Source organism: Dermacentor andersoni, chromosome 2, assembly GCF_023375885.2.
Source record: "Dermacentor andersoni chromosome 2, qqDerAnde1_hic_scaffold, whole genome shotgun sequence".
NCBI lineage: Eukaryota > Metazoa > Arthropoda > Arachnida > Ixodida > Ixodidae > Dermacentor > Dermacentor andersoni.
This window is the reverse complement of record NC_092815.1, coordinates 93,903,352-93,927,612: the sequence shown is the minus strand read 5'-3', so window position 1 is coordinate 93,927,612 and position 24,261 is coordinate 93,903,352. Positions and strand designations below refer to the sequence as shown.

Genomic DNA, 24,261 nt, shown 5'->3' with positions numbered 1-24,261 from the left:
AGGAATATGAGCAAAATTGACATGGAACCAACATATAGATAACGTCTGCATGACTGCCTATCAAAAGTTATATTTTCTTAGAAAAAAAAAACTGGAACGTGCATCGCGTAATGTAAAACTTATTGCATACACCGCCTTCATTAGGATGATACTGGAATATTCAGCCGTTGTTTGGAGTCCCCATCAAGTGACGCTTAAGAGGAAGTTGGAAAGAGTCTGGCGGCGTGTTTTATTTGTTCGACATACCGAAGGAAGGAATCGGTCACGCTTATGTTACAGCGTTGCAACTTCGATCTTCTTGAGGTACGTAGGAAAAAATATAGGCTGAAGGTGCTTTATCAAATAATGCAGGATCAACTTAAGATTGATAAGCTCAAATATCTACATGCTCCAGGCAAAAGATACCCGCGAACTAACCACGACTACGTCATAAAGCCGGACCACACCAACAGTGATACATATCGATACTCATTTTTCCTGGATGCGATAGAAATGTGGAACCAAATGCCAAACGCTATTGTTAGCTTAAAAGATGTCACCGACTTTGAAAATGCTGCTGAGGCATATTTATGCGAGTTTTCGATTTAGTTTTTGAAGTGCCAAGTGATATGTGCGACTTGATATTCATTGTACGTATTTTGATAAATGTCAGAAGTGTGCTGAACAGCATTCAAGTGAACATCTTATTAACTGTGAATTGACAAGTGTTAAGCAACTTTACGTACATTGACATTGTCCATATTTGATTTATGTAATTGTATTGTCCTCTCTGTTATGACCCTCTATGAGGGTTGATAGTATTAATAAATAAATAAATAGACAACGAGGAATGTGGGTAAGAACACTTTATTTTCAGCACACATGTTTTTTTAATGAACTGCTGTTATACTGCTAAAATCTGCACATTTAATAAAAGTACACTGCTTTGCTTCATCACTCCATGCTAAGTGCAAGTATCCTGTACCAGGAAGTCAAACCAAGACGTGGGATGTTCAGTCTGTGAAAATAAAAACGAGTTTGAAACATTAACGTGCAAAAACTAAAGCACACTCAAGAAAATAAACACAGCCCAGGAACATATCCAATGAATCAGAATTACCCTTGAGAGCAAACATATAGTTTCTATGGCACAGTGAAGAAACCTTATTCCTCCAGCTTTTTTTGTGCACGCGAGAAAATATGAAAGTGCATGCGTTCTCCCCATATTGTGTATCTGTCACCTTTTCACACACAACAAAGATGATGTCTCAATGTGCCCAACTGTCTTTGCATATCCATTTCTCTGCTCTCATACCATGATACCTACAGTTAAAGGCTGTAGCAATGCTTAGCTTGAATGAACCAACACAAGCTACATGCACTGCGCTGTTGAACATGGCATTGTAAGTTAGATTCATGCACAGCACATTCATGTGCCATAAACATTTGATTGTGATTGTAGGCGAGATAAATAAAAAGAAGGTATGTAAATAAGAATGTTCCCTAATAAGCTGTGCAGAAGTGCTCTCCCGTTTGGACAGAAGCCGAGCACAGCTGCAGTGAACAAGAAGCCAACTTATACAGCATTTAAAATCTAGGTTCTAAATGTGCTACAGATTTTTCTGAATTCATGGTCGAAAATCTAGGTGTTAAAGGTGACAAACATTTAAACAGGTCTCTATTCGGACTGATAATGCTATGTGTCACCTAGTTTGATAAAATATGCCATATCACTGGTCTCCCAAGCTACGGCTGCTGTCCAGTTGCAAGTGCAAATCACTCAATTATGTCTAGGGCACGTTTGAGCAAAAGGCAGCCAAGATTACTGTGCCAATGAGATCTATTTCCTGACATCTGATTTCTTCTCAGAAAGCTACCTCTAAAAAAAAACCTTCACAACAACATAACCCAAACCTTTCTTGAGTAAAGCCATCACACTGGTCCTTGAACACTAATTACACAGTGGCTCTTTGTGATGTAATGTTATGTACGCCAGCACCTAACGAAGTACAGGAAAATTTAATAATGGCAGCGTGACAGGTACACAAAAAAGTAAAGGGATAAAACATCACACAAGCTGCCAACAGTGTTCATATCTCCATTTCAATGTGGATGTTTTTAGCAGTGAATACATGTTCTCATTAAACTGAGTCATATTATTACAAAAGCGAAGGGCAAGGGTCTTTACATTCTAAACTGACAAATGTGCTTTATTACGATTCACCGCAATACAGGAGGTGTTTTGCAGTGAACCATCACATAAGGTTTTGGCTAACTACGGCGGGCGTGTCCTACAGCGGGGCCTCTTGTGTATTGCGGTAAAGCGTATTATTGTGACAAGAGCTAACCTGGCACGTATGGCTTTAGCCAACAAAAGTTCTCAAGACATCATGCATCCTGCCACGAAAATCTGCTTTGATGAGAGTAGAACATTAGGTTCGTCGCTGACAGAAACCATACATTCCAGATTCACGTAAATCTTTCCCAATATCGGCATGTTTCACCGCAACACACAACTATGTTGCGGTGATAACGGTGGTCGAACAGGCTGGTGCAAATGTTTCGACACGGGAGCATGCCTTCATCAGGACAACTGCTTTCCTTGGCAGTTTTCATATACGTGAGTGCCCCCAACTCCCAACAGGGGAGATTTACCTGGACCTTTGCCAAGAGACGTACCGACCAGCGTTTGGTAGTCGCTGGTAGAGATGCAGGAGTCTAAAAAGCGTTGCGAAATTCGGTTCCGTAAGGTTAGCTTCACCGCAATACAAATATGTTAAGCGGTTAGACATACAAAATATTTTGCGGTGAATCATAGCAAGGGTACCCGGCCTTTGATGCAAAGCAGCTTCCCAAGAGGCACGGTAATGCCGTGGTTAGTTATGCAGTTCCCCGCATGCGAGTGAGTTCCCTGCGTTCGGCGGTTTCCCAGTGACATACAAAATTACATTGATTGACTGTGTTGTAAATGGGCGACGGCACTATATGCTGATGCAAAAGCGTCGTTTCGCTTTCGAAAAATGCGCTCGGCTAAAGAGAACAACCTTGACTCGCATATGACCAAAGCAGTTGAACGGGAAACTACGAAATTACGTAGCTGTTATGGAAGAAATCAACAGCTCAGAAAAAAATGGCCGTGTAAACATTAACTGGCTTACGAGGTCGACAAACCAACGGTTCAAAGCATCACAGCCACGTCCGAAATAGCGCTGAAGGCCGGCCAGTACACTTAGGCGCCTCGGCGCGCGTAATGTAACAGGAGACGACAGGTGCACGCGTACATCATTAAGGAACACATATTATTTATGTCGGTGAAAGCGGTCACTCTTCAGTTCTAACATGCTTCAGCGCGTACACTAGTCTACTGCGGCGAAGCTGACTTCAGGACCCCGATTTCTTCAACTCATCTAGCGAGGCAGGTCCGTTTATCACGCTTGGCAACGTTTGACATTTTCTGCCTTAATTTCGTTTGTTCTTTTTTAATTTTCTTATCACAGTGACCCTGTATCACGCAGTAGCAGAGCTAGTGCCGCGTCTTAACTGCGTTAGGAAAGGCAAGCGTGTATGCAGCAGGCACGGCGGCATTGGCTCTTGTTTGGAAACTTCAAGAGACGCTCTTCCGCGCAGCGATGTCATTTGTATTATTAAAAGAATGCAGGTGACGATTAAATGAGCCGCAGCAAAGCTGTAAAAAAGCAGTAGTAATGCTGTTCTAAGATCCTCTCGCTCGAGCGAGATGGTCTTAGAAAAAAAGCGCGATGTAACGCGATCTGACGGAACAGCTCGTCATGCCAGTGTTTTCTTACGTCCTCGTTCTTTCGCGCATCCTCCCTGAACCAGACTACTGAATGGTTCTGTGCACGCACTGACGATCCTGACGGAGGCAATACCACTCACATGAGCAGCTCCATATAATATGCCACGGCCCATTCCACATGCCGGCTGCAATTTGACGCGGCCAGGAGGCAAAATATGCGCACAAGGTACTTAATGGTAACGCATCAAACTGCTCACAGCCCCAATCCTTTATTACACGCATATAGCGTGGAAAGATGAATTACTCACGCTCTAAGTGGGCACGGAATACGGACCGTTTCGCAGCGCAGCCGGCTCCGTAAGACGGCCGCCATGGAAATGAGCGGATGTGACATCATGAATTATAGCGGACGTGACGTCATGGGTGAACGTAGACATTTCGGGCACCTTTCGTTTGCTGTGCCCCGGGCACAGCAGACACGGCCCGAACTATATCTGAACAACTATATCCTGCTATGGGCGTCTTGCGCTGGAGTTTGATGTATAGTGGCGGCGCCTGGTGGCGGCGCGGGAAACGACATCTGGGTCGTACAAGCTTGGGTCGTACTGAGCCCTGGCTGTGGCGAAGCACGTTTCTAGGCCGAGTTTTGCGTCGATTCGCACTTTTTTCTGCCCTGTTGCGAGTGCGAAAAGGCTCGTCACTTCTCACAGACCACGCCGACCACGCTGCGAGCTGGTCGCAGCCTATAGTTTAACGAAAACGGACTCTCCGTGTGCCGTGGGACGTAATGCTGGAAGCAGAAGGAAGCGGCGACGCCGATCCGGAGGGACCTAGCTCAGCATCGAAAAAGCATCACCGTCGATACTGCTGCGTCGTGGGCTGCCATGAACAAGAAGGCTTGAATCCCAACATCCGATTCTATCGTTTCCCTTCAAGGCCTCACGAAGCGGAGCGTCGGGCGCGCTGTATAACTGCAGTTCGTCGCGCTGGGTAAGCGAAACTTCGCGCCATGCTGACTGCTTCACCTGTCTAGGAGCTTGCTTGATTATAGATCTGCGTTCTAAAATTTGGTCTTTTGCACCTACAGTCCCGACGGCAGACCGACATAGCAGCAGGCATGGTTGGTGATTCACGATTCGAAACCCGGCCACAGCGACAATTAACAATTCGACCGGTGCGAAGTGGTGAAGTGCCCAGGTGTGTGCAAATGACCACAGATGGCCGGGCTGATTCGGTGACAATTCACTACCCCACTACGAGCAGCACAGTTTAGAGAGTTAAATGTGCTCATACTTGACCTCAAGCCAGCATGTTGAGGCAGCGCAGCAAGATAGTATCGATTACAGCAGATCGATGTTCTAGCGTTGTCATCAAAAGTTACATCAAGCGAGCAGCGCACGAGCTCGCGCTGCAGCACGATTCGCACGTACGTGCGAGCTCATATGCATTGCATCAGTTATTACCAGTTACTAAAAGGGACAGATGGCCGCTACTACAACGCAGGCATAACTACTTGTTTAGCGGCATGCAGTCAACAAAGATTGCAGGAGACCCGGCGTTTCGCGGCATGTCGAAAGACCGCTGCCGTCGCGGCGCGTACGATCGTGCGCTCGAGCAGTTCGTACATCGCGGCATGCTGAAAGACCGCTGCCGTCGCGGCGCGTACCGTCGTGTGCTCGAGCAGTTTCGTACACATGATGTCTGCTTATCGCTGCTGTGGATTCATTTATAGCAAGCATTTCCTCGCGTTTGTGCGCCTGAATCTAGCAGCGTGCAAACCTTACCTGAAGTTCCACTTCGTACGCGACTCGCTTCACTTGCGATTGACACCGCGCTAAAACTTCGCCGCTTAATTCTTGAACGGCATACACGTATTCGGCGCTGCATAATTTCTTGCCTTTAGGCAGCGTGCCACTCCTGAAAAAATATTCGGCGCCCGATATTCGCTGCAGGCCGTGATACAACACAACCGAAAGTGGCGGGTCCATAATGTAAACGTGTTTTCCGAAGCAGACGACCGAGCTTGGTACGACCCGTTTTAGGACAGAGGGCGCTTTTTAGCACCTTTTTCGCAGCGCCCCCTGGGCAATGCAAGAGCCCCATATCCAAGTGCGAACGAAGCCACTGCAAGAAGTCTCTCTAGCCTCCAGAGGCTCATAACATGAGTATATGAAGCTTCTAGGCACTATAATTTAAGTGTAGAGTCTACAGTCAAGTGAAAGGCTAAGTTATTTACTAGACTTTGACCAGTTTGCTACTTACACGCGGGAATGAATAAAAAAAAAATTGAGAGTTTTTGAGTTGAGAAGAAACTCGAAGCACTCGTAGACGCACTCATAGATATTACAGGGTAGGCACTATGGGTAGGCGGCGACTGCGACAACTGCGGCGATAAGAAATGACAAAATGTATTGTGCGTTTTAAACATTACCAATAAAAAGAATATGTTATAAAATCGGAAACGAGATGAGTTTTATTGGTTGTGTAATAAATAATGCTTTCGCTGCGGAAAACAAAACCGAAAGTTGGTTGATTTTGGAAAACATTCGGTAGAGGACCTCACTGTCGTGGATCGCACAACTGGTTCCGCTTCCGTGTGTGCTAGGCCTTCCTTTTCATTCGTGCAGGTTTTCGCTGCATCCACCATGGAGGACGTAAGTTTCAAATCTTTAATAATCTTCCAAACTGTCGGTTCATTACAAGAACTAATGTTAAGGAGGAAGAGTAAAGGCAATGCGTTATCTTGAAGCCTTAATATTTCTGTTTCTGGGCGCTTATTAAATTACTTATTTGGACTTGGCGACCGTGGGGCTGTGGATGCAAATTCTCGCTACCCAGACAGCCGAACTGCTTATGTTGCTTAGAATCGTGTCACTGTATGTCCAAGATTACAGCTGATGTTATGTTACCTTCATTCGCAGGAAAACCAGCAGGAGTTGGCCAAGAAGAAGCGTACCTTCCGCAAGTACACTTACCGGGGAGTTGACCTGGATCAACTGCTTGACATGTCCAGGTGAGTTGAATACGCACGCCGATTTTTGTCGCGTTGTGCCCTGACACAGCGGCAACAAGTTGTCGAAACTGAGGCGTAACTGCCCGTGCTGGCAGTCGAGACGCCTAGGCAGTCTTTTCGAATTTCTCTATTTGGTCAGTGCACGCGGTAAAAGGTCCAAGGAAAACGAAACGCATTCTTGGTAGCTTTGAAGGCTGAGCGGCTTGCTAGCTGGCCATGGAAGTTCGTGTTCTAAGGGCGTTTTGATTACCTGTATTTCAGCAAAATCCACCGTATGCATGTAACCTTGCCTTTTAGCACGCAGCTGGCGAAGCTGACGCACTGCCACGCACGAAACCGAAGTAGTAACTAAAATCTTTACGTTGCTCTTCCTTTAGCACGCAGTTGATGGAGCTGATGCACTGCCGTGCGCGGCGGCGTTACGCGCGTGGTCTGAAGCGTAAGCCGCTGGCTCTCATCAAGAAGCTGCGGCGCGCCAAGAAAGAGTGTGGGCCGCTGGAGAAGCCTGAAGTCGTCAAGACTCACTTGCGTGACATGCTTGTTGTGCCCGAAATGGTGGGATCCATTGTCGGTGTCTACAACGGCAAAGCTTTCAACCAGGTTGAAATCAAGGTACGTCAAATTTGCGAGCCCGGCTGCATTCGTCTGTGGCTGTTATGTATACATGGCTGCTCATTATGTGAAAGCTTAGCGAGCGCAGCTTTGTCTGAAAAGGTTGCGTTTGTTGTTAAATTGCACTGTTTAATGGGTGTAGTTAACTGTCTCTAGCCAACTGCAAGTTTCACCCAGTTCACGTTAAAAGACTCGCAACTGTGGTTACAGTTAGCATCGGTTCCAGCTTCAAGCCTACTCAAAGATCAACATACTGTGAAGTTCGGATGTCTCGCCTTATTTTGCATCAAATGCAAAAAAAAAAAAAGTGGCCAACAGTGCACCTTAAATTACTGTGTCACTGTGAAAGGACCCAAATCTCCAGAAATTGTTAGTGCCGCTCAGTACATCATGAGCAGAGCACATGCTTGTATTTTGCCGGCAGTGGCTATGATTAGCCTTGGGTGCTGCTGCCATTGCAGCGGTTGACTGGCGTGATGGGACGGCCATTTGTTAGTGGCCTAGAAATTAAGCACTACAAACCCAAAGGCATGTTTCAATTTAGGTTAATGAAATCTGTGCTACCATGCGACCACGGTGTTTTGAAGCTTGGAGGCGTGCGTAACTGCTTGAATTGTTTTGATTAAAGCCTAGGGATATTTATGCTAAAGCTGTTTCCTTCATATCAAGTGTAGCACTCTTGATAATGCTGTAGTGTCCTGCTCTGAAGACATTTCTGCTTCCATTAAACTGCTCGCCACATTTAATATGTGGCTTCATCCAACTTTGGCCGCCTGTGTGTGTGTGTGTGTGTTTGCATGTGTTTGTGCATGTCACTTTGAGCACTTCAGTGATGAGTTTGTTCTCACGATGGTCTACCGACGAAAACCTGAGGACGCCTTACACATATCTGACGATAGTGCCAAAGTGATAAGGATGTAGCTGCTTTTCATGCATGTCACTAAAAGGCTGGTTTTCCCCTTGCAGCCCGAAATGATTGGCCACTACCTTGGAGAGTTCAGCATCACCTACAAGCCTGTGAAGCATGGTAGGCCCGGTATTGGTGCTACACATTCTTCTCGCTTCATTCCTCTGAAGTAGGCGAATAAACATATTCCTCCTGTTGTTTGTGTTGTTCATGACCCATTATTAGATTGTGTTCCAGGGAAGCTTGAGGCAAAATGAGATGCAGGCTAGCATAGCTGCCAACTCGCCCAGATTATTTGTCAAGTTGACAAATTGGGGCTTGTGCAATGCGACTGTTTCTTTTTATTTTATTTTGTGATACTGTCAATCCCATCAGGGATATTTACAGGAGTGGGTTAGTAGGGTCTGTGGACAATTGTAGTAAAGGAATTTACATAAGATTACGAAAGGGTACTTAGTGTAAAGGATAATGGACCTATGTTAACAGCAATAAGTATGGCAAGAACATAACGCAGTCAATTTATTTCAATTATGTTGTTTTGTGAAAAGAAAAAAAGATAAGCATATGAGATATTGATAGCATCATCCATAATTTCACGTCAGATTTCCAAAAACACTTGGTAATAAAAACAATGATAAACACAGTGTTGATAACATCACTTAGTCGTGGCTAACTACTGTTGGGCCAACAAATTCAAATTTGTCAACAGTGGGCTGTGCTACTACTGTGGGCTTAAGCATTCCAGTCTCAAACAGCTCGCAAGAAGAACGAAGAGCTAAATGTATTGTTCGTGCAAGAATATTCTTGGGAGTGTAATGTGATGCTTGCGACGGGTTTCTCTGGATGTCTTATAGGAAATATAGGTGTTAGAATCCACATGGGGGGGGGGGAACCTTATTATGCAGGATGCGATACAAAAATCTTGAGTCTGTACAGCATTGCACGACTGCTTAGTGTGTGAAGGCCGATCTCTGATAGCATCGTGAGTAGGCGAGTATGCGCCTATATTGGTTAGATAAAATGTGCGGCTTTTCGCTGGACAGCCTCAAGAGTAGAGATTTGATTTTGGTCAAAGGGAAACCACGCCATGTTCACATATTCTAAGATAGAATGTGCGATTGTCACATAGGCCAAGAGCTTGGCTTCCTTCGTAGAGTATCGCAAGGCGTGGTTTAAGAACACAAGCTTTCGCATCGCTTTGCTTGCTACGTGCTCCACATGAGCTGACCATCCTAAGTCTGATGATATAACGCCCAAGTACTTGTACTGAGTGACAGTGTTAAGCATAATATTGCAGCCGTATATAAAAGTAAGCTTGGATTTCTTTTTTGTTACTTACATTGAAACTGTTTTATTGAAGTTGATGGCCATTTGCCAGTTTCCACACCATTGGGCTATCAAAGAAAAATCCTTAAGACTAATTTGGTCTTGCCGGTTTAGTACTTCTCTATACAGGACGCAGTCTGCAAATAACCTAATCTTGGATTCAACCTGATTAGTTATGTCATTTATGAACAAAAAGAACAGGATAGGGGCCAAATTGTAACCCTGGGGTACACCAGAAAGTACTGGCTCAGTTTCAGAAGTGTGGAAGCCTAACTGAACAAACTGGCGGCGGTCAGATAAGCGATTGCTAATCCAATGAAAAATTGGCCCATCTCCTAGTATACGTTTAAGCTTTAGAAGCAGTTTAGCATGGCAGACACGGTCAAAGGCCAATGAGAAGTGTAGGTAGATTACATTTATTTGTTTCTGGTTGTTAATTGCTTTGGCGGAATTGTGTAGGATATCAAGTTGGGCAACGGTAGACAGACCAGTCCTGAAGCCATGTTGGAAGGGATGGAGGACATTGTTTGCCTCAATGAACTCTGTAACGGATATTAAGATATGTTCCAAGATTTTACAGCATGTACATGTGAGAGAAATAGGCCTATAATTTGACTGTCAAGAAATATTGCCTGATTTGTAGACTGGCATTACTTTTGCAATTTTCCATTCTGCTGGAAGGCATTGTTCGGAGATAGATTTATTGTATATAAGGCATAAATATTTGCTTGCAGGCTCGGCATAACGTTTCAGGAAACAGTTTGGGATTCCGTCAGGACCGTCGCACTTTTTATCGTCTAAGTTTAAAAATAGTGAGAACACGCCTGCTTCAGTTATGACTGGAGCGCTCAGTGCCTCGTTGTGCTCTATATTTTCTGGCCTGTAAGCATGCATAATGCCATTGTCAGGGGCAAATACGGAATGGAAGAATGTGTTAAACGTTTCCGGTTGTTTCCTTTCTTCTGTCGGCGATAACGGTTTTGTACGGTTATCGTAGTGCCTGACATAGCGCCAGAATTTCTGGGGTGAGTCTTTGATAAAATTGCTAAGCATTGTACTGCAGAAGCGCTGTTTTCCTACCTTTGTTGCTTCCTTTAGTATTCTGTTTAACGAATTAATTTTTTGGCAGAAGTCTGGAACTGGGCATAATTTGTTAGATTTCTGCAACCTTTTTATTTTACGTTTTAAATGAATGACGTCGTGTGTTATCCATGGGTTGTGCTTATTGGTGTTCTTTTGTATTTGTGGGACAAATTGCCTCAATTAGTGCATAACACATTCTTTGAACAGCAACCAAATTTTGTAGATGTTGGCTGAGCCCTTTGAGACTAGCTCGTTAAAGTTATAATACTCGTGGGCAAGGTAGGTCATAATGGCGTCATCGTGCTTTCTAGTGTTACGTTGGCGGATTCGGTTTGGAATAGTGAGCGTGCAAAAAACCATGTCATGATCCGATAGTCCTTCAAGAATATTGACTTTGTTATTTTCTTTGGAAAAGAAATCGCTTACGAAAATAAGGTATAACGTAGAGCTTGAAGTGCCCTGGACACGGGTAGGCTTGGATACTATTTGTGTCAGGTTGAAGGTAAACAGAAAACTTCGCAAGGTATTGTTTGTTACATTCGCTGGGCTCAGAGAGCCCCAGTTAATATCTGGAAGATTAAAGTCTCCTCTCATTATTATGGCGTTCCCCAACATGTGTTGATACATGTACCTAGAAGCTGCTCGAGATACGAGACTTCGGCTTGAGGCGGTCTGTAGACTGCGCCAACAAAGACGTTTGTCTGGCCCAACTGAATTCTACACCAGGGACATCTGGCATCACTGAGTCATTTATGCCTCGGCCTATGAGCAAAGCAACACCACCACCTCTAGTTGTTCTGTCTTTCCGGACAATGGAGTAGCCCGGAGGGGTCACTTCATGGTTTGCGATGTCAGTGTGCAGCCATGTCTCAGTCACACAGATAATGTCAGGTTCGGGAGCGATCAGAATTGCCTCTAGCTGTTCGATTTTGTTCAAAAGGCTGCACGCATTAACATTGAGAACAACTAAGGCCGACGGCGGTTTCAAGTTAGCGTGGTTGGTCCATTGTGCATGTTTTTGTTTTTTGTAACTTCCACTATGTTTCGTTTGATCATCACAGGTGTGCAGGCGATTATTTGTTTTGACTTTCTTGTAGGACAAAAAAACTCTTTCTGGTCTCAATGTACTTTTGTTCTTTTCCATAGCTTCTTTCTAATTTCTCTTACTGCAGGCGAATAATCCTCACTAATTGAGTATTCAGTTCCTTTTAGCTTTTTGCATTTACTAAGTATGTTAGCTTTATCCCGGTAGTCAAATAACTTAAAAATGACAGGTCTGTGCTTGGGATTATCAGTTGTTTGATTCTTTCGATGCCAGCTGTTTTTATTCCTACTGTATCTTCAATTGTTGTGGGCATTACAAAAAATAAATTGTTTGCAAAAAATGTGCTTGTCAATCACTGGCCATGCATTTGGAAGTCTGCTGATGTTAAAAGGACGCCAGGGGGGTACTTCTAGCAAGTTTATTTAGGCAAGTTCCTGAAGCTAGTGAAATTGGCAACAGCAGTTGCTGATCTATAAATTGTGTGTTGGTGTCTACTGTTCTAAGCTTGCTGCTGCTTGCATGGTGTGGCTGAGCATAAATCCTACCAACGTTTGCAGGATTTTGCTTTTTGGCCTGCATTCAAAACACATGGCATTGTTTGCCTGTACTTCTGGTTGCCAGCAGATGACTACAGTTGAATGCCTTTGTAATGCAAGTGCTTGAGGCCTCTGAAATACTTTGTTATACAGGTCGTTGTGCCACACCACACCTTACCACAGACTGTATGCCTGTGGTAAGGTGCACATGAATATTGTTTATTGAACCAGGCAAGAAAAGTGCCAGGTGCGTTGAATGAGGGGAAACAAATTATTTTCACGCAAAATTTGGTAAGGCAGCAATAACTGCAAAGTTTTCAAGTTGAAATGGTGTGCCACTGTGCCAAGTTAATTCGTATTGGGATAAGGAAAACTAAGGATGGCAAATCAAGTGAGATGGATAGATTGTATTCATGCATGCTGAGGTTTATCTTGTTAGTGGAGGTTCATTATAGCAAAGGGTAGTGGTGCACCCTTGGAATTCTGGCAGTTAAGCTTTGCTGGCACCTGCTGAAACAGTTACTTGAACAAGGATGTTATTGCATTTGAAAAGAAAACCCTAGAAACTCTTGTGGACATTTTCAATTCAAAATACTGCAATGTGCACAAATACAGCGGAGTCCATATGTAGCTGTGCTTGGGCATGGAATTCTAGGAACAAAGTTTGACACTGGCACTACTAAAAAATGTAGCAGCTCCCACCAGCAGAGAGCCAATACACTTGATATGCCCTTGAAGTTAATGCTGATGTTGCACAGGGCACTTTAGATTGCGATAGGGATAGAATTTCTCAATTGCAGTTGGCTCCTTAGTGCATGCTGTAGAAAAGCCAATCGTAAGTGATGTTTGACTAGGCTACAAAAGGAAGCATTGCCTTTGTTGAAATACATGGGAAAGGGTGAACCGTTTCTTGGCACCCAGCGTAAAATTTGATTACATTTGCTGCACTTGAAAGCAGAAGTTACAATCTGCCTCTTATACAGAGGTGACTTTTCTTTTTTCAGAATTTGTAAATTGCAAAATAAAAGCAGCATGAACCTTTTTACCCTGCACTGTAAAAATAGTTTGCATCCAGGGTACATCCAGGTCATGAATGGCATTGCACATTATCAGAGTGGAGTAGCATTCTTGATGGGAAAGCAACAAGCGCGAAGTTTTCAAGATGACACAATCAAGACTCATGATTATTGTTTTGGAACAGAGATATGCCCTAGAGGGTGTAAAATGTTTGAGTGCAAACAAAAAAGCTGTCACTTCTGTGAACTGCATCTATTGAGACATCTTAAGCAGACGTAACTGATTTATTATACATTGCTCTGAAATGTATCACTATTTTGTTAGTAAGATGTGCAGAATCCTTGTAAACAATGAAACAATTTCATGTAGGCTACAAACTGTCACATTTGTACACTTAAGATGCATTATTGGATGCACTTTACAGAACAACATCTGTTTATGGTGCAGCATTATGGATTCATAAACTTTGTGCTTTCATTTTTCCCTTTTAACAATTTTTTTGGGGGAAAGCTATGGGCCCTTAAAAAACAATTATGCTTCCTACAGTTGATAGAACTGTTTTCTCTTTTAAGTGTGGCAAATGTTATTCACTTTGGTTCTGCGCTTCTCCTAGTAAGCCATTAGCATGACAACTTAACATACAAACAGCAGCACTGTAACACAACTTAGTGAGCAGAGATTGATGATGAATAATAAATGTTTATTGAGCAGACGGTATTCATATTGTGTAGGGAGCATGGAGACTAGGAGTGTTCCGTGTGGATATGTGTTGGTCCGCAGTTGCCCAAGCGTTACTGTTTCTTGTTGAGCAAGAGTGGGGTGAGGTAAAGTGTATCGTCTGCGGTTTACGTGGAAACAGTTATTAGAAGGACATGCTGCGATTCTGCATTGCCACATTCACCGCTTCCCTTGAGGTATATTATCCAGTGTCCGACTAGACTAGGCACCAGTGTGCTAAAGCGCAGGAGTGCATACACTCTTCAGAACGCACATGGCCTTTGACAGAGCTTGGCTGGATGTGTTGGGCACTAGTAAACACTGATACAGGCGTGTTTTTTTTTTTTGTTTTCTCATGCACACTTGAGAGGGTGTTTGTTCTCCTTCCAGCATAGTTTTATACTTATACTGATACAGTTGTGTGTCTGCTATCATTCAAAATGTTCTGTCATTTTCATGGCTTCCCTACAGGATGACATCAGCACATTTTAGTCGCACACTCAAACTACCGTAGCGCCTCCCTGCTTATGTTGGCTGCCTATAGCATTTCTGCATTTCACATGTGTTTAAATATGGAAATAAAACTAGCACCTGAAATAGAGCCACCTCTTCTAAAGGGCCCCTCACCAGGTCCCACAGCAAATTTTGGTTATACGCTGGAAGATGTTACGTGACCTGTAGGGAGCATTTTGCCGCAAATATGTTTAAAGTCGGCTCATTAATAGCCAAGATAGAAATGTTTCAGTGCTGCGAGCCCATGATTTCAGCAGGCGGGCTCCACTGCATAGCGAGACTCCCTCTCCACTCGCCCCGTCTAGCCTTCGCGAGCACCTCCTGCTGGCCTGCCCTGCTCACTTGCAGCACCGCGGCCGACTTCTGCAGGAGTTCCACCGCCTGGGGCTCCCATGTTCACGACAGGAAGATATCCTCTTCCCCTGTCGTAATCAGCTACCAGCCTTCCTAAGTGTCATCGAGTACCTCGACTTGTCGGGGCTCTCAGCGAAACTATAGGAAATTTCTACAAAGACGGATAGCCTAACGGCCATCCCACCACCTCGGGCTTCCTGATCCGCCACTACTTCGCTTCTGCTGGGCCACCTCCTATACGGTCTACATCCGGCCTACTTACTCCTCCGGTCGAACCCACACTGGGCCCTCCCGGCCGGGCTGCTATGATGATGATAGTGATCTAAATACAGGAAGGATGCTTGATTCTGCAACCGTGAGGGAGCACGGATGCTATGATGCTGCTGGGACGACCCTCTACCTTTCTCCCTCATACCCTCTCTCTCTTTTAAACCCAACTACCCCACCCTGCTGGCGCTGAGCCGTGCTCCCGCATGGGTTGAAGAAAATAGTGCTAGCCTTTCCTCTTTCCCCACAAGAGCCACTTCTCTCTCAGCGAAATTTGTTCCCTGCGTTCTTCCATGCCGGACCTTGAGGATCACGTGGCAATACGTCACGGGCCCCGCTTTCACTCCTTTTTTCTTCTTGCTTTTTTTTTCTCGACAATGCGCTTTTCCGCTGGCGGCGTTGCGCGAGAGCTGTTACCGTTTCCCGCAGCGCACAAGGACACATAACTAGCGGTATAATTCAGTGCTACACGAATACTGAGTCAGAACAAACGGATCGCAGAGCATGATCACGCGCTGGAACACAGTAGAAAATGGCATAGTTTCGTTACCTGCGCACGTAACCCAGGGTGTCTAGCAACCAGGAAAATCGGGAATTTTCAGGGATTTTGAATATTATAGAAATACTCAGAGAAAACTCGGGGAATTTGTGCTTCTATAAGGGAATGAGCAGGGGAACTAAAGTCTCGGTAATGCTGACTCGAGTGACTGAGAAGAATCGTAACGAATCCTCTTTGCCGCCGAGTCGTACGTCCGCTGGAGGAGTTGCCGGTGTACAGTCAACGACCGACTTTCCGGACACCCGATAATTCGCACGACTTAGCGACACCACCACGTGCCCCATAGAGTCAATGTATAAGAACGTTTGAAATTTCGGAGGCGGCAACCCTTTGCTCTCCGATGTTCCGAAATGTTTGCCGTGATCGCAGGTCCGAAACGTAATTAAAGCCACCGCCGCCGCCATTTGTATTACCTTGCCGCCTCGAGCCGGCGCTCATGCACGCAGTCCGCCGTTCTGTGGCGTGTGTTTCATTGAAATAATTCGCTGCTGTCAGCAATGGCACCGACTCTGCCTTTGGGTCCTCGCGGTTGGCTTCGAAGCTCGGAAGGCACGGCGCGATGCATAATGCCGGTTTCCGAAAGTCAGCTTCGCCTCAATACGATAGCGTTACGCAATGAAGCATACGCAAAAGTATTGTGGCAAAGCATAATTCGTGTGGGAAGGGGCAATTGTTACGGGACACAGTAGGTATTCCTTAATTATACACGCATGCACCCGCCATCTCCTCGATCGCCGGTATGCCTAACAGATGTACTGGTAGGCCTTGAGGGCATTTTAGGATGTGCCTGTGATGATTTGAGCCCTTAAGGGCAGTAAAAGACATGCATTCATTTTTTCGAACTTCCCGATTTTTCGGACGTTTTCGCGACCCCTAGGGAGTCCGAAAAATCTGACCATGATTGTGCAACTGACTAAGAGCATGCTTCAAGTGATCTGTGGGGCGTAAGTGCGGCAGAAGGAGGACGAGAAAGGATCGACGCATTGAGGAATTAAGGGAAAAGGAACCGTGCCACCACTTCTTTGAAGGAGCTTGAGCCCCCCCCGCAAAAAAGAAGTGTTGGCTGACGCCGAGATGCAGGTTTCCCTCATCCAAACCAAAATAAACTCTTCAGCAGTGAAACGCCACACTGAGGCGTTGTGTGTGGGCTGCGAGTATGTCAGGGCAGTTGAGGTTGACTTACCAATTAACTGTTGAGAGTGAATCTCACTTGTGACAAAGTTCCGGCTTCATACCAGTGAGCTTGCTATCAGTTAATAGAAATGGCTCATACTTGCTTCTGTATGCATCTCCTGCTTATTCGTATGTGAAAATGTTCGACTCAATTTGCAATGGGTTTTACCATCTTTTTTTCGAAGATATTTTATTCGCTGTGCATTTTACTAACCCCGCCCTTCTGTTTTCTTCTTGAATAAAATAAACACTACTTCTTATTATTCAAACTGGATTAAGTCGTTTATTTATTTTTTAGCATGCTTACCAGAGAGTGACACCCGTCTTCACATAAAACGAAGTTCCGTTAACTCAGGGAATTTTGCAAAGGCACCCGGGGGAAAACCTGGAAAACTCAGGGAATTTGGAAATGTCAACTTGGTAGACACCCTGGTAACTGCACGACCGTGGGAATAAGCAGACGAAGCGGAAGTACATCTCTCTTGCTTCGGTGCGAAGTAAAGCAAAAAACGTGCAGACATTCCGTTTGTGTTTTATTATTTCTCTAAATTTCAATTTGTCAATTCAAGCAACGGATCACACAAATAACAGATGGTGCCTTGAGAGAGAGAGAGAGACAACTTCATGTAGTCGCCTGCAGAATGACACCATGACTAAATGGCGCCGTGACGCGGGCCCTGACGTCTTCTCAGCGGGTGGTCTCTACTCAACTCCAGCGCGTGTTACTCCCGCGGTTGGTCGCCCTGTGGGGCAATGTTCCGTCACGTGTCACCACGAGCGATGCGAGTACGTCATTCTTTGGCTTGGAGCGCGGCGGCCGCGAGAAGAAAAAACGACATTCGGTTTAAAATTTCAGATCTTTCCACGGCGCGTAGTGATGTAATACTTTGCAGACATGATCGTTATCATGCAATGTATGCTCTGCGCTTGTCAGCTCAAAATGGCCAGACGTGGTGAGGGGCCCTTTAAGTACCTCAAACCTGCTGTCTCTTCAAGACATGGCATCATAATGTCAGTGCAAATAACTCTCAATTACAATATACTGTTGTCTTTCAAAGGAACATCAAGGAAAAATTATTTGAGCTGTATACTGGGTGTCCCAGATATCATGCATCGAGTTTTCAGAAAGGACTGGTCATTCTATGTGAAAATAACCAAGTGCATATTGTTCACGGTCGAGTAGAGCAGCCTCCAATAATATTTTAGTTACTGCTCTGAATGCCGTGCTGTCAAAGAAGAAGTCGTAGGAAATTGAAAGGAACTTAAAGTTGGCATTTTTCAGCCAGGTACTTTTTGCCTGTTTATTTTTTCCGGCTGATAAAGAAAGCCAGTGAAAAATGAAAAATATCATGTGACTAACCGTCCACCCACATCAAAAAGTACCACCCTCAAACATGCTCCACAGGAGTTAATGAGTGTTCTATCATGCCATGCTGTCGTAGGTGGGGTGGACTATACAAAGCGCCACCTCTGCCACTAAATGCTGTAGAGCATGGGAGGTATTTTGTAAGAGTCCACCTAGTGGACATGTCCATTTCGTCTGTTACTGAAGTCCTGATTGGCTGTTGCACCTCGCTGCTGTGGATGCACAGACCAGCCCAGCCAATCAGCTTCGACAGCAGACGAAATGGAAATGTCCACTAGGTGGACTCTTGCATAATACCTCCCCTTGTTTGAGGGTGCTGCTTTTTGATGGGGGTGGATGGTGTATAGTCATGTTATTTTTCATTTCTCGTGGGCTTTCTTCACCAGCCAGAAAAAATAAACAGACGAAAAATATCTGGCTGGGAACATGTCGGCTTTAAGTTTCTTTAAATTTACTTCAAATCTTCATTGACAGCATGGAATTCAGAGGAGTAATTACAAATGAGCTAATTGCAATTATGGCCTGTCTGTGTTAAAAACGCAATGAATGCAAGCTGGGATTACCTGTATTACTAAATTACCGATCTATAATACCAAAAAAGTTACTCTTAGTACGAGAAGAGGCTTGGTACACCAGAAAATATGAAAAAACCAAGGACTATTAACAATGGTGCCTTGCAACGCTCCCACATCAGCTTGCCATGATGTCATGAATTTTGACGGCACCTACACGGGTCCAGTTAACTTTTTATAGATAAATATGAATCACACTGTATTCCAAAAGAGCCACAGACTTTGCAAGTCTTAAGTACTTTTACTCACTCACAAAGGCACACACTAAAAAATGCTCTTGAGATCTATGACGTCACACTAATGTACTGGTGCTGGAGTTTCAGCACAAGATTTTAAAAAAGTTAAAGATTTGATTTTAATTTTCTCCTCATAATCAACCTATTACTGTAAAATTAACATATAAGGACTTTTAAACGAGTACTTTATCAGTATAAACCATTTAGGTATTCTCTTCAGTGTCCCTTTAAGTGCACTTCTCTGTAACCAAGGCTAGAGTGTGCTACCTGGTGCCGCTGCTAGGTGCAGAACAGGAGAGACTGCAGGAGTAACGTTCAATGTCGTATTGCTGTTGATGTTCAATCTGGCGGCTTCTATACAGCTGCTTGTGCAAGGCTATCAGATCTGGGACATTTCAGTGCATGAATAGAACTGGTAGCATGAAGGGGCTTGTCAGATTGTATGGAGCTTTAGCTTTTACTGAGGTCAACAGTTAAACTGAAGAAAGCATAGAGGAAATAAGCTTGGTGAAAATTTACATTTGCTGCACCCAGAACAATGAACATTATTTCACTCTCGGTCTGACATCCTCCAAGAACATGGTAAAGCTCCCCAGTGTCAGTGATTTATGAAGCGCTTTTTAGTACAAACAGTGTTGAAGCAAGTGTTATGTACAAATCGCAGGACATCAGTAAGAACAGCTAGAAGTGCACAATGAAGCAACACGAGGCTGTACATCTATGTCACCCGGAAGTATGAGTTCACACTTTTCATCACACTGCATTTTTTCTAGGTACTAGCCTAGCACAGCAGATGGCATTTGTGTGCAGTTCAGTAACTCTGCATAAGCAGGAAAATTCAAATGCTCTAAGAGGCCCTACACATATGGGTGTTCAACAGTGGCGCTTCTGAAATGTAAGGACTGACTGGCTAGTAGTAATTAACGACTGCCTACAGTGCAGGATATGAATGAAATGCACTCGCGTCAATTAGGTTGTAGGGTGGCGCTAAACTGCCCATCCTCTTGAACAGGGCTCACCACAACAAACTGACATAGACTACTTATTACTGGATCTCCATTAGGGAGTGGTAACCATGTGGTCGATATCATATGTAAATGCAACGCAACGTCTGTCAGAGCCCCAAATTTGGTTTGAAACATAATAATCAAAATATACAAAATAAAAGCTACCTTGCATATAATTTCATTCGAGTAGCCAACGAGTTATATGTGCTGTAGCGCGAGTAACAACAGACGCAGTAGGTGCAAGCAATGGAATGGTTTATTGAAGATAGCGTGGCTGCTTTTATTCCGTATGAATCAGTAGGTGCATGCACACTTCGTGATGCGATAGTCGGGCTTGCAATGACGCGATACGGCACTTCCTCCCCCTTAGAAGCCTAGCCTGTCGGGTGGTCTCCTTGTGCGCGTAAACTCCTAGGAAGTCCTAAGCCCGCTGGTACACTTCAGGTTGCTTCACTGGAAGCATGGGATGTACCAAGTGATCCGTCTGACGATGGTTCAGCGTCTTCCACTGCAGAGGGTTGATTACTCTATGTGACTTGGTTGTCTCCAGGTCGAGTTGCGTAGAATTCTTGCTTTACTTCATCCGCTGCGAGTCGTGGCCGCACTTGGTCTACGTGACGGCGCTGCACCCCTCCTGGGGTGTCCACCGTGACCATACGCCTACCTCTTGTTGACGTCACCGTGCCGGGTAACCATCTCTGGCAAGCCTGATTGTACTGCTGCCACCAAACAGGCGCTCCCGGTGAAAAGACTTGTGGCAACGGTGCTGGGGGTCTGCTCACCGTGGGATTCCGTGCCGCCTCTTCCTCCGGAAAATGTGCATTGTGCATGTGCATGTGCAAAATGTGCATCTTCCTCTGGAAAATGTGCATGTGTCCTGGGTTGAAAACCCAGCAACATCGCCGCGGGCGACTTGCCATCTCGAGTCGGTGTTGCCCTATAGCATAGCAAGAACTTGGAAATACGACTGAGCAGACTTCCATCCTTATTTTTCTTGATACCTTCCTTAATGGTGCACACTGCACGCTCCGCCAATCCATTTGACTGCGGATAGTATGGAGCGGAGGTAACATGACACACATGGTTATCTTTGAAAAATCTTTCAGTCACTGAACTGCTAAATTGTGGCCCATTGTCGGAAACGACTGTATGGGGCAGACCAAAACGCGCGAAGATCCCTCGCAGTACTTCGACTGTAGTTTCTGCACTTGCTGTTTTAAGAGGTACTGCCTCTATCCATTTCGTTTCCGCATCTACCACCACCAAGATCATGTAACCTTCCACTGGCCCTGCATAGTCGATATGAAGGCGAGACCAACGCTTGTTGGTTTTCGGCCAGCTTGAAGGGACCTGTACCACTGGCATGGGCCAACATTGCACGCATTGCTGGCAGCTTTGTACCAGCTTGTCTATGTCTTGGTCCAATCCGGGGTACCAAAACATCGTACGGGCCAGGCGCTTCATTGCAGTCATGCCAGGATGGGTGTCGTGAAGTTCTCTCAGAATAAGTACCCACACGGTCTCGGGCAAAACTACGTGATGACCCCAGTATATTAGTCCTTTACTCACAGTGAGTTTGTATCTGCGGGTGAAGTACGGCTGAAGGCACTGTTGCTCCGGGCCCAGCTGGTTTGGCCAACCACAAAGGATCCACGTCTTCACCTGTCGGAGGAGCATGTCCTCGCTCGTGCTGTCTGCCAACTGCTCTGCGCTAAGAGAAAAATCTGTCAAAGCTTGCGCATGTAGCACGTATTCGACGGGATCATCTTCACTAGGGTGCCCTTGCTCCGGCAGCGGCAAACGGCTCAAAGCATCGGCATCCGCATGTAATGGTCCTTTCCAGAATTCTATGTCATACTGATACGCTGATAAAAGGAGCGCCCAACGCTGTATCCTGGCTGCCGCCATCTGCGGAATTGGTTTCTTGGGGTGGAACAGCCCTGTCAACGGCTTGTGATTCGTTGTCAGACAAAATTTATTGCCGGAAAGATAGTCTCTGAACCTTGCCACACCGAAAACTAGGGCGAGCGCTTCCTTTTCTAGTTGAGAGTAATTTCGTTTCGCCGGCGTCAAGGTTCTAGAGCGAAAAGCTATTGGATAGTCTTCGCCATTGATGCGGTGGGACAGCACTGTGCCCAAGCCGACCGATGAGGCATCGCATTCCAGGCAAAGGGGTTTTCGCGGGTCATAGTGGACCAGAAATTTAGCCTTGCCTAAGGCACTCTTTGCTTCTCTAAATGCTCTGTCCTGGGACGGCCCCCATTGCCACAACACCCCCTTTGCCAGCAAGCGATATAAGGGAGCCAGCGTCGTTGATAAGTTGGGCAAGAATTTAGCATAATAAGTAACCAAGCCCAAGACGGCGATTTCAGCTGGCTTACCGATGTTGGCTTCAGCGTGGCCAGTACCGCCTCGAAATTATCTTGCAGAGGATGAAGACCTTTGGCATCAATGCGGTGCCCCAGAAACGACACTTGTGCTTCCCTAAAACGGCACTTGGCTTTGTTCAACTTCAGGTTGTGTTCACGAAGCCGCTGAAACACCTGCCGTAGTACCGATGTGTCATTTTCCTTTTCCGCCACAATGATGTCGTCGAGGTACACTTGAACATTCGGCAAACCTTGCAAAATCGATTCCATGCGTTGCTGGAACAAGGCAGGGGCTGAAGCAATTCCAAATGCTACGCGATTGTAGCAGTAAAGGCCCTGGCGTGTGTTGAGTACCGCTGTCTTTCTAGCTTCGTCGTCCAGCGGCAGCTGATTGTACGCGTTGCGTAGGTCCAGAGTGCTGAAGACTTCGCCTCCCGAAAGCGCCGCAAATATGTCTTCAACTTTGGGCTGGAGATACTGTTCCAAGTGAGACACCGGGTTGACTGTTAACTTGAAGTCGCCACACAATCGTATATAGTCATTCTTTTTTGCTACCGGAACCACCGGTGTTGCCCAATCTGAAATGCTCATCGGCGAAAGCACTCCGTCTTGCACAAGACGGTCGATCTCGGCCGAAACTTTGGAGCGCATGGCATAAGGCACTGTACGTGCCTTACAGAAACGTGGGCGGGCTCCTTCCTTGAGGTGTAATTGCACAGGGGGGCCCTTGCAACAGCCAAGCTTGTTCTCAAAAAGATCCGAGAATTCATCGAGCAGAGGTGTCATCTTGTTATCCCGAAAAACATTTACACTTGAGGTAGTTCTAGTGTCCCAGAAGGACATACCCGCCTTACGGAAGGCCTCTATCGTGTTACGGCCGCACAGCAGTGGTCCGTTACATGCCACCACGATTAGCGTGCTGGTCACAACAGCCGATCCAGACTGAACCCTCATGGTTATCTCGCCAACAACTGGCAATGGCCCGAGGAAGCATCTTAAGCAGAGCGACGTTTTTTCCAGTGCCGGCCACCATTTGCGATGTTTCTTAAATATGTTCTTCGGTATGACGCTGACCGGATAACCCATATCTAGAATCATTCGCAATTTCCGGCCCTGCCATGTCAACTCTTCCTCGAGAGGCTTCAATATAGCTCTGTCGGCGGAGCTGTGAGCGACAAGAGTAAGCAACATTTCTTCTTCGTTCTCACCTTTCATTTCCTCGACGGCAAAGGCACCACGTTCTCGAGGGCGGCCACTGCTGCAAACCTTCGCCAGATGACCTTTCCTGCCGCAATGGTGGCACTTGGTGTTTCGATGACGGCACATGTGTGTTGTGTGGGGGCCGCCGCAACGCTCACATGAATGGTTGTTCTTTGCCGTGTTCCACTTCGTCCAGGGTCGTCGTCCTCGCTGCGACTGTACAACATTGATGCTGGTTCCTGTAGTCACTGGGTCTGCTTCTCGCATGTGACGAATGTCGCCTAGCGCCTTCTCTGAAGCTATGGCAAATTCTTCTGCTTCCTCAAAAGTTAGCTTCTTCCGCGTTAATAGGCAGCGTTGTGCATTGTCGTCCCTGATTCCACATACTATGCGGTCTCGCAGCATACGGTGCAGCGAGTTGCCGAAGTTGCAACTTTCCGCCAGTCTCCGAAGGTCGGCAATGTATTCCCGAACACTCTCTCCGTCCCTTTGTTTGCGCATGAAGATCGAGAAACTCGCCGCTATTTCATTAACTTGAGGATTGTAATGTTCCTCAAGGTATTCAACGACTTCATCGTAAGTCTGGCTGTTAACCGACACGGTTGGAAGGCGTCCTTGCAACATGCGCACGACATTATCGCTCAATGAAGACA

At 45.6% G+C, this 24,261-nt stretch overlaps 1 protein-coding gene and 1 long non-coding RNA gene across 2 annotated transcripts; one reads left to right on the top strand and one right to left on the bottom strand.

The window, feature by feature from the left end:
* Positions 1 to 830: 830 nt before the first annotated feature.
* Positions 831 to 4,134, bottom strand: LOC129387666 (uncharacterized). Its single transcript, XR_008614858.1, has 2 exons — positions 4,045 to 4,134; positions 831 to 997 (listed from the first exon to the last, which is right to left on the bottom strand). It is a non-coding gene; the product is annotated as an uncharacterized lncRNA (long non-coding RNA).
* Positions 4,135 to 6,299: 2,165 nt separating this feature from the next.
* RpS15 (ribosomal protein S15) lies at positions 6,300 to 8,466 on the top strand. Its single transcript, XM_050188488.3, has 4 exons — positions 6,300 to 6,390; positions 6,658 to 6,749; positions 7,127 to 7,361; positions 8,328 to 8,466. The coding sequence occupies exons 1-4, from the start codon at positions 6,382 to 6,384 to the stop codon at positions 8,439 to 8,441; spliced, it is 450 nt and encodes a 149-aa protein (XP_050044445.1). The 5' UTR covers positions 6,300 to 6,381; the 3' UTR covers positions 8,442 to 8,466.
* The last annotated feature ends 15,795 nt before the right edge of the window (positions 8,467 to 24,261 follow it).

Excerpts from the sequence above, each read along its gene's own strand:
- RpS15 (XM_050188488.3), top strand. Across the intron at positions 6,750-7,126 it reads CAACTGCTTGACATGTCCAG|CACGCAGTTGATGGAGCTGA; the intron begins GTGAGTTGAATA and ends CTCTTCCTTTAG. Across the intron at positions 7,362-8,327 it reads TCAACCAGGTTGAAATCAAG|CCCGAAATGATTGGCCACTA; the intron begins GTACGTCAAATT and ends TTCCCCTTGCAG.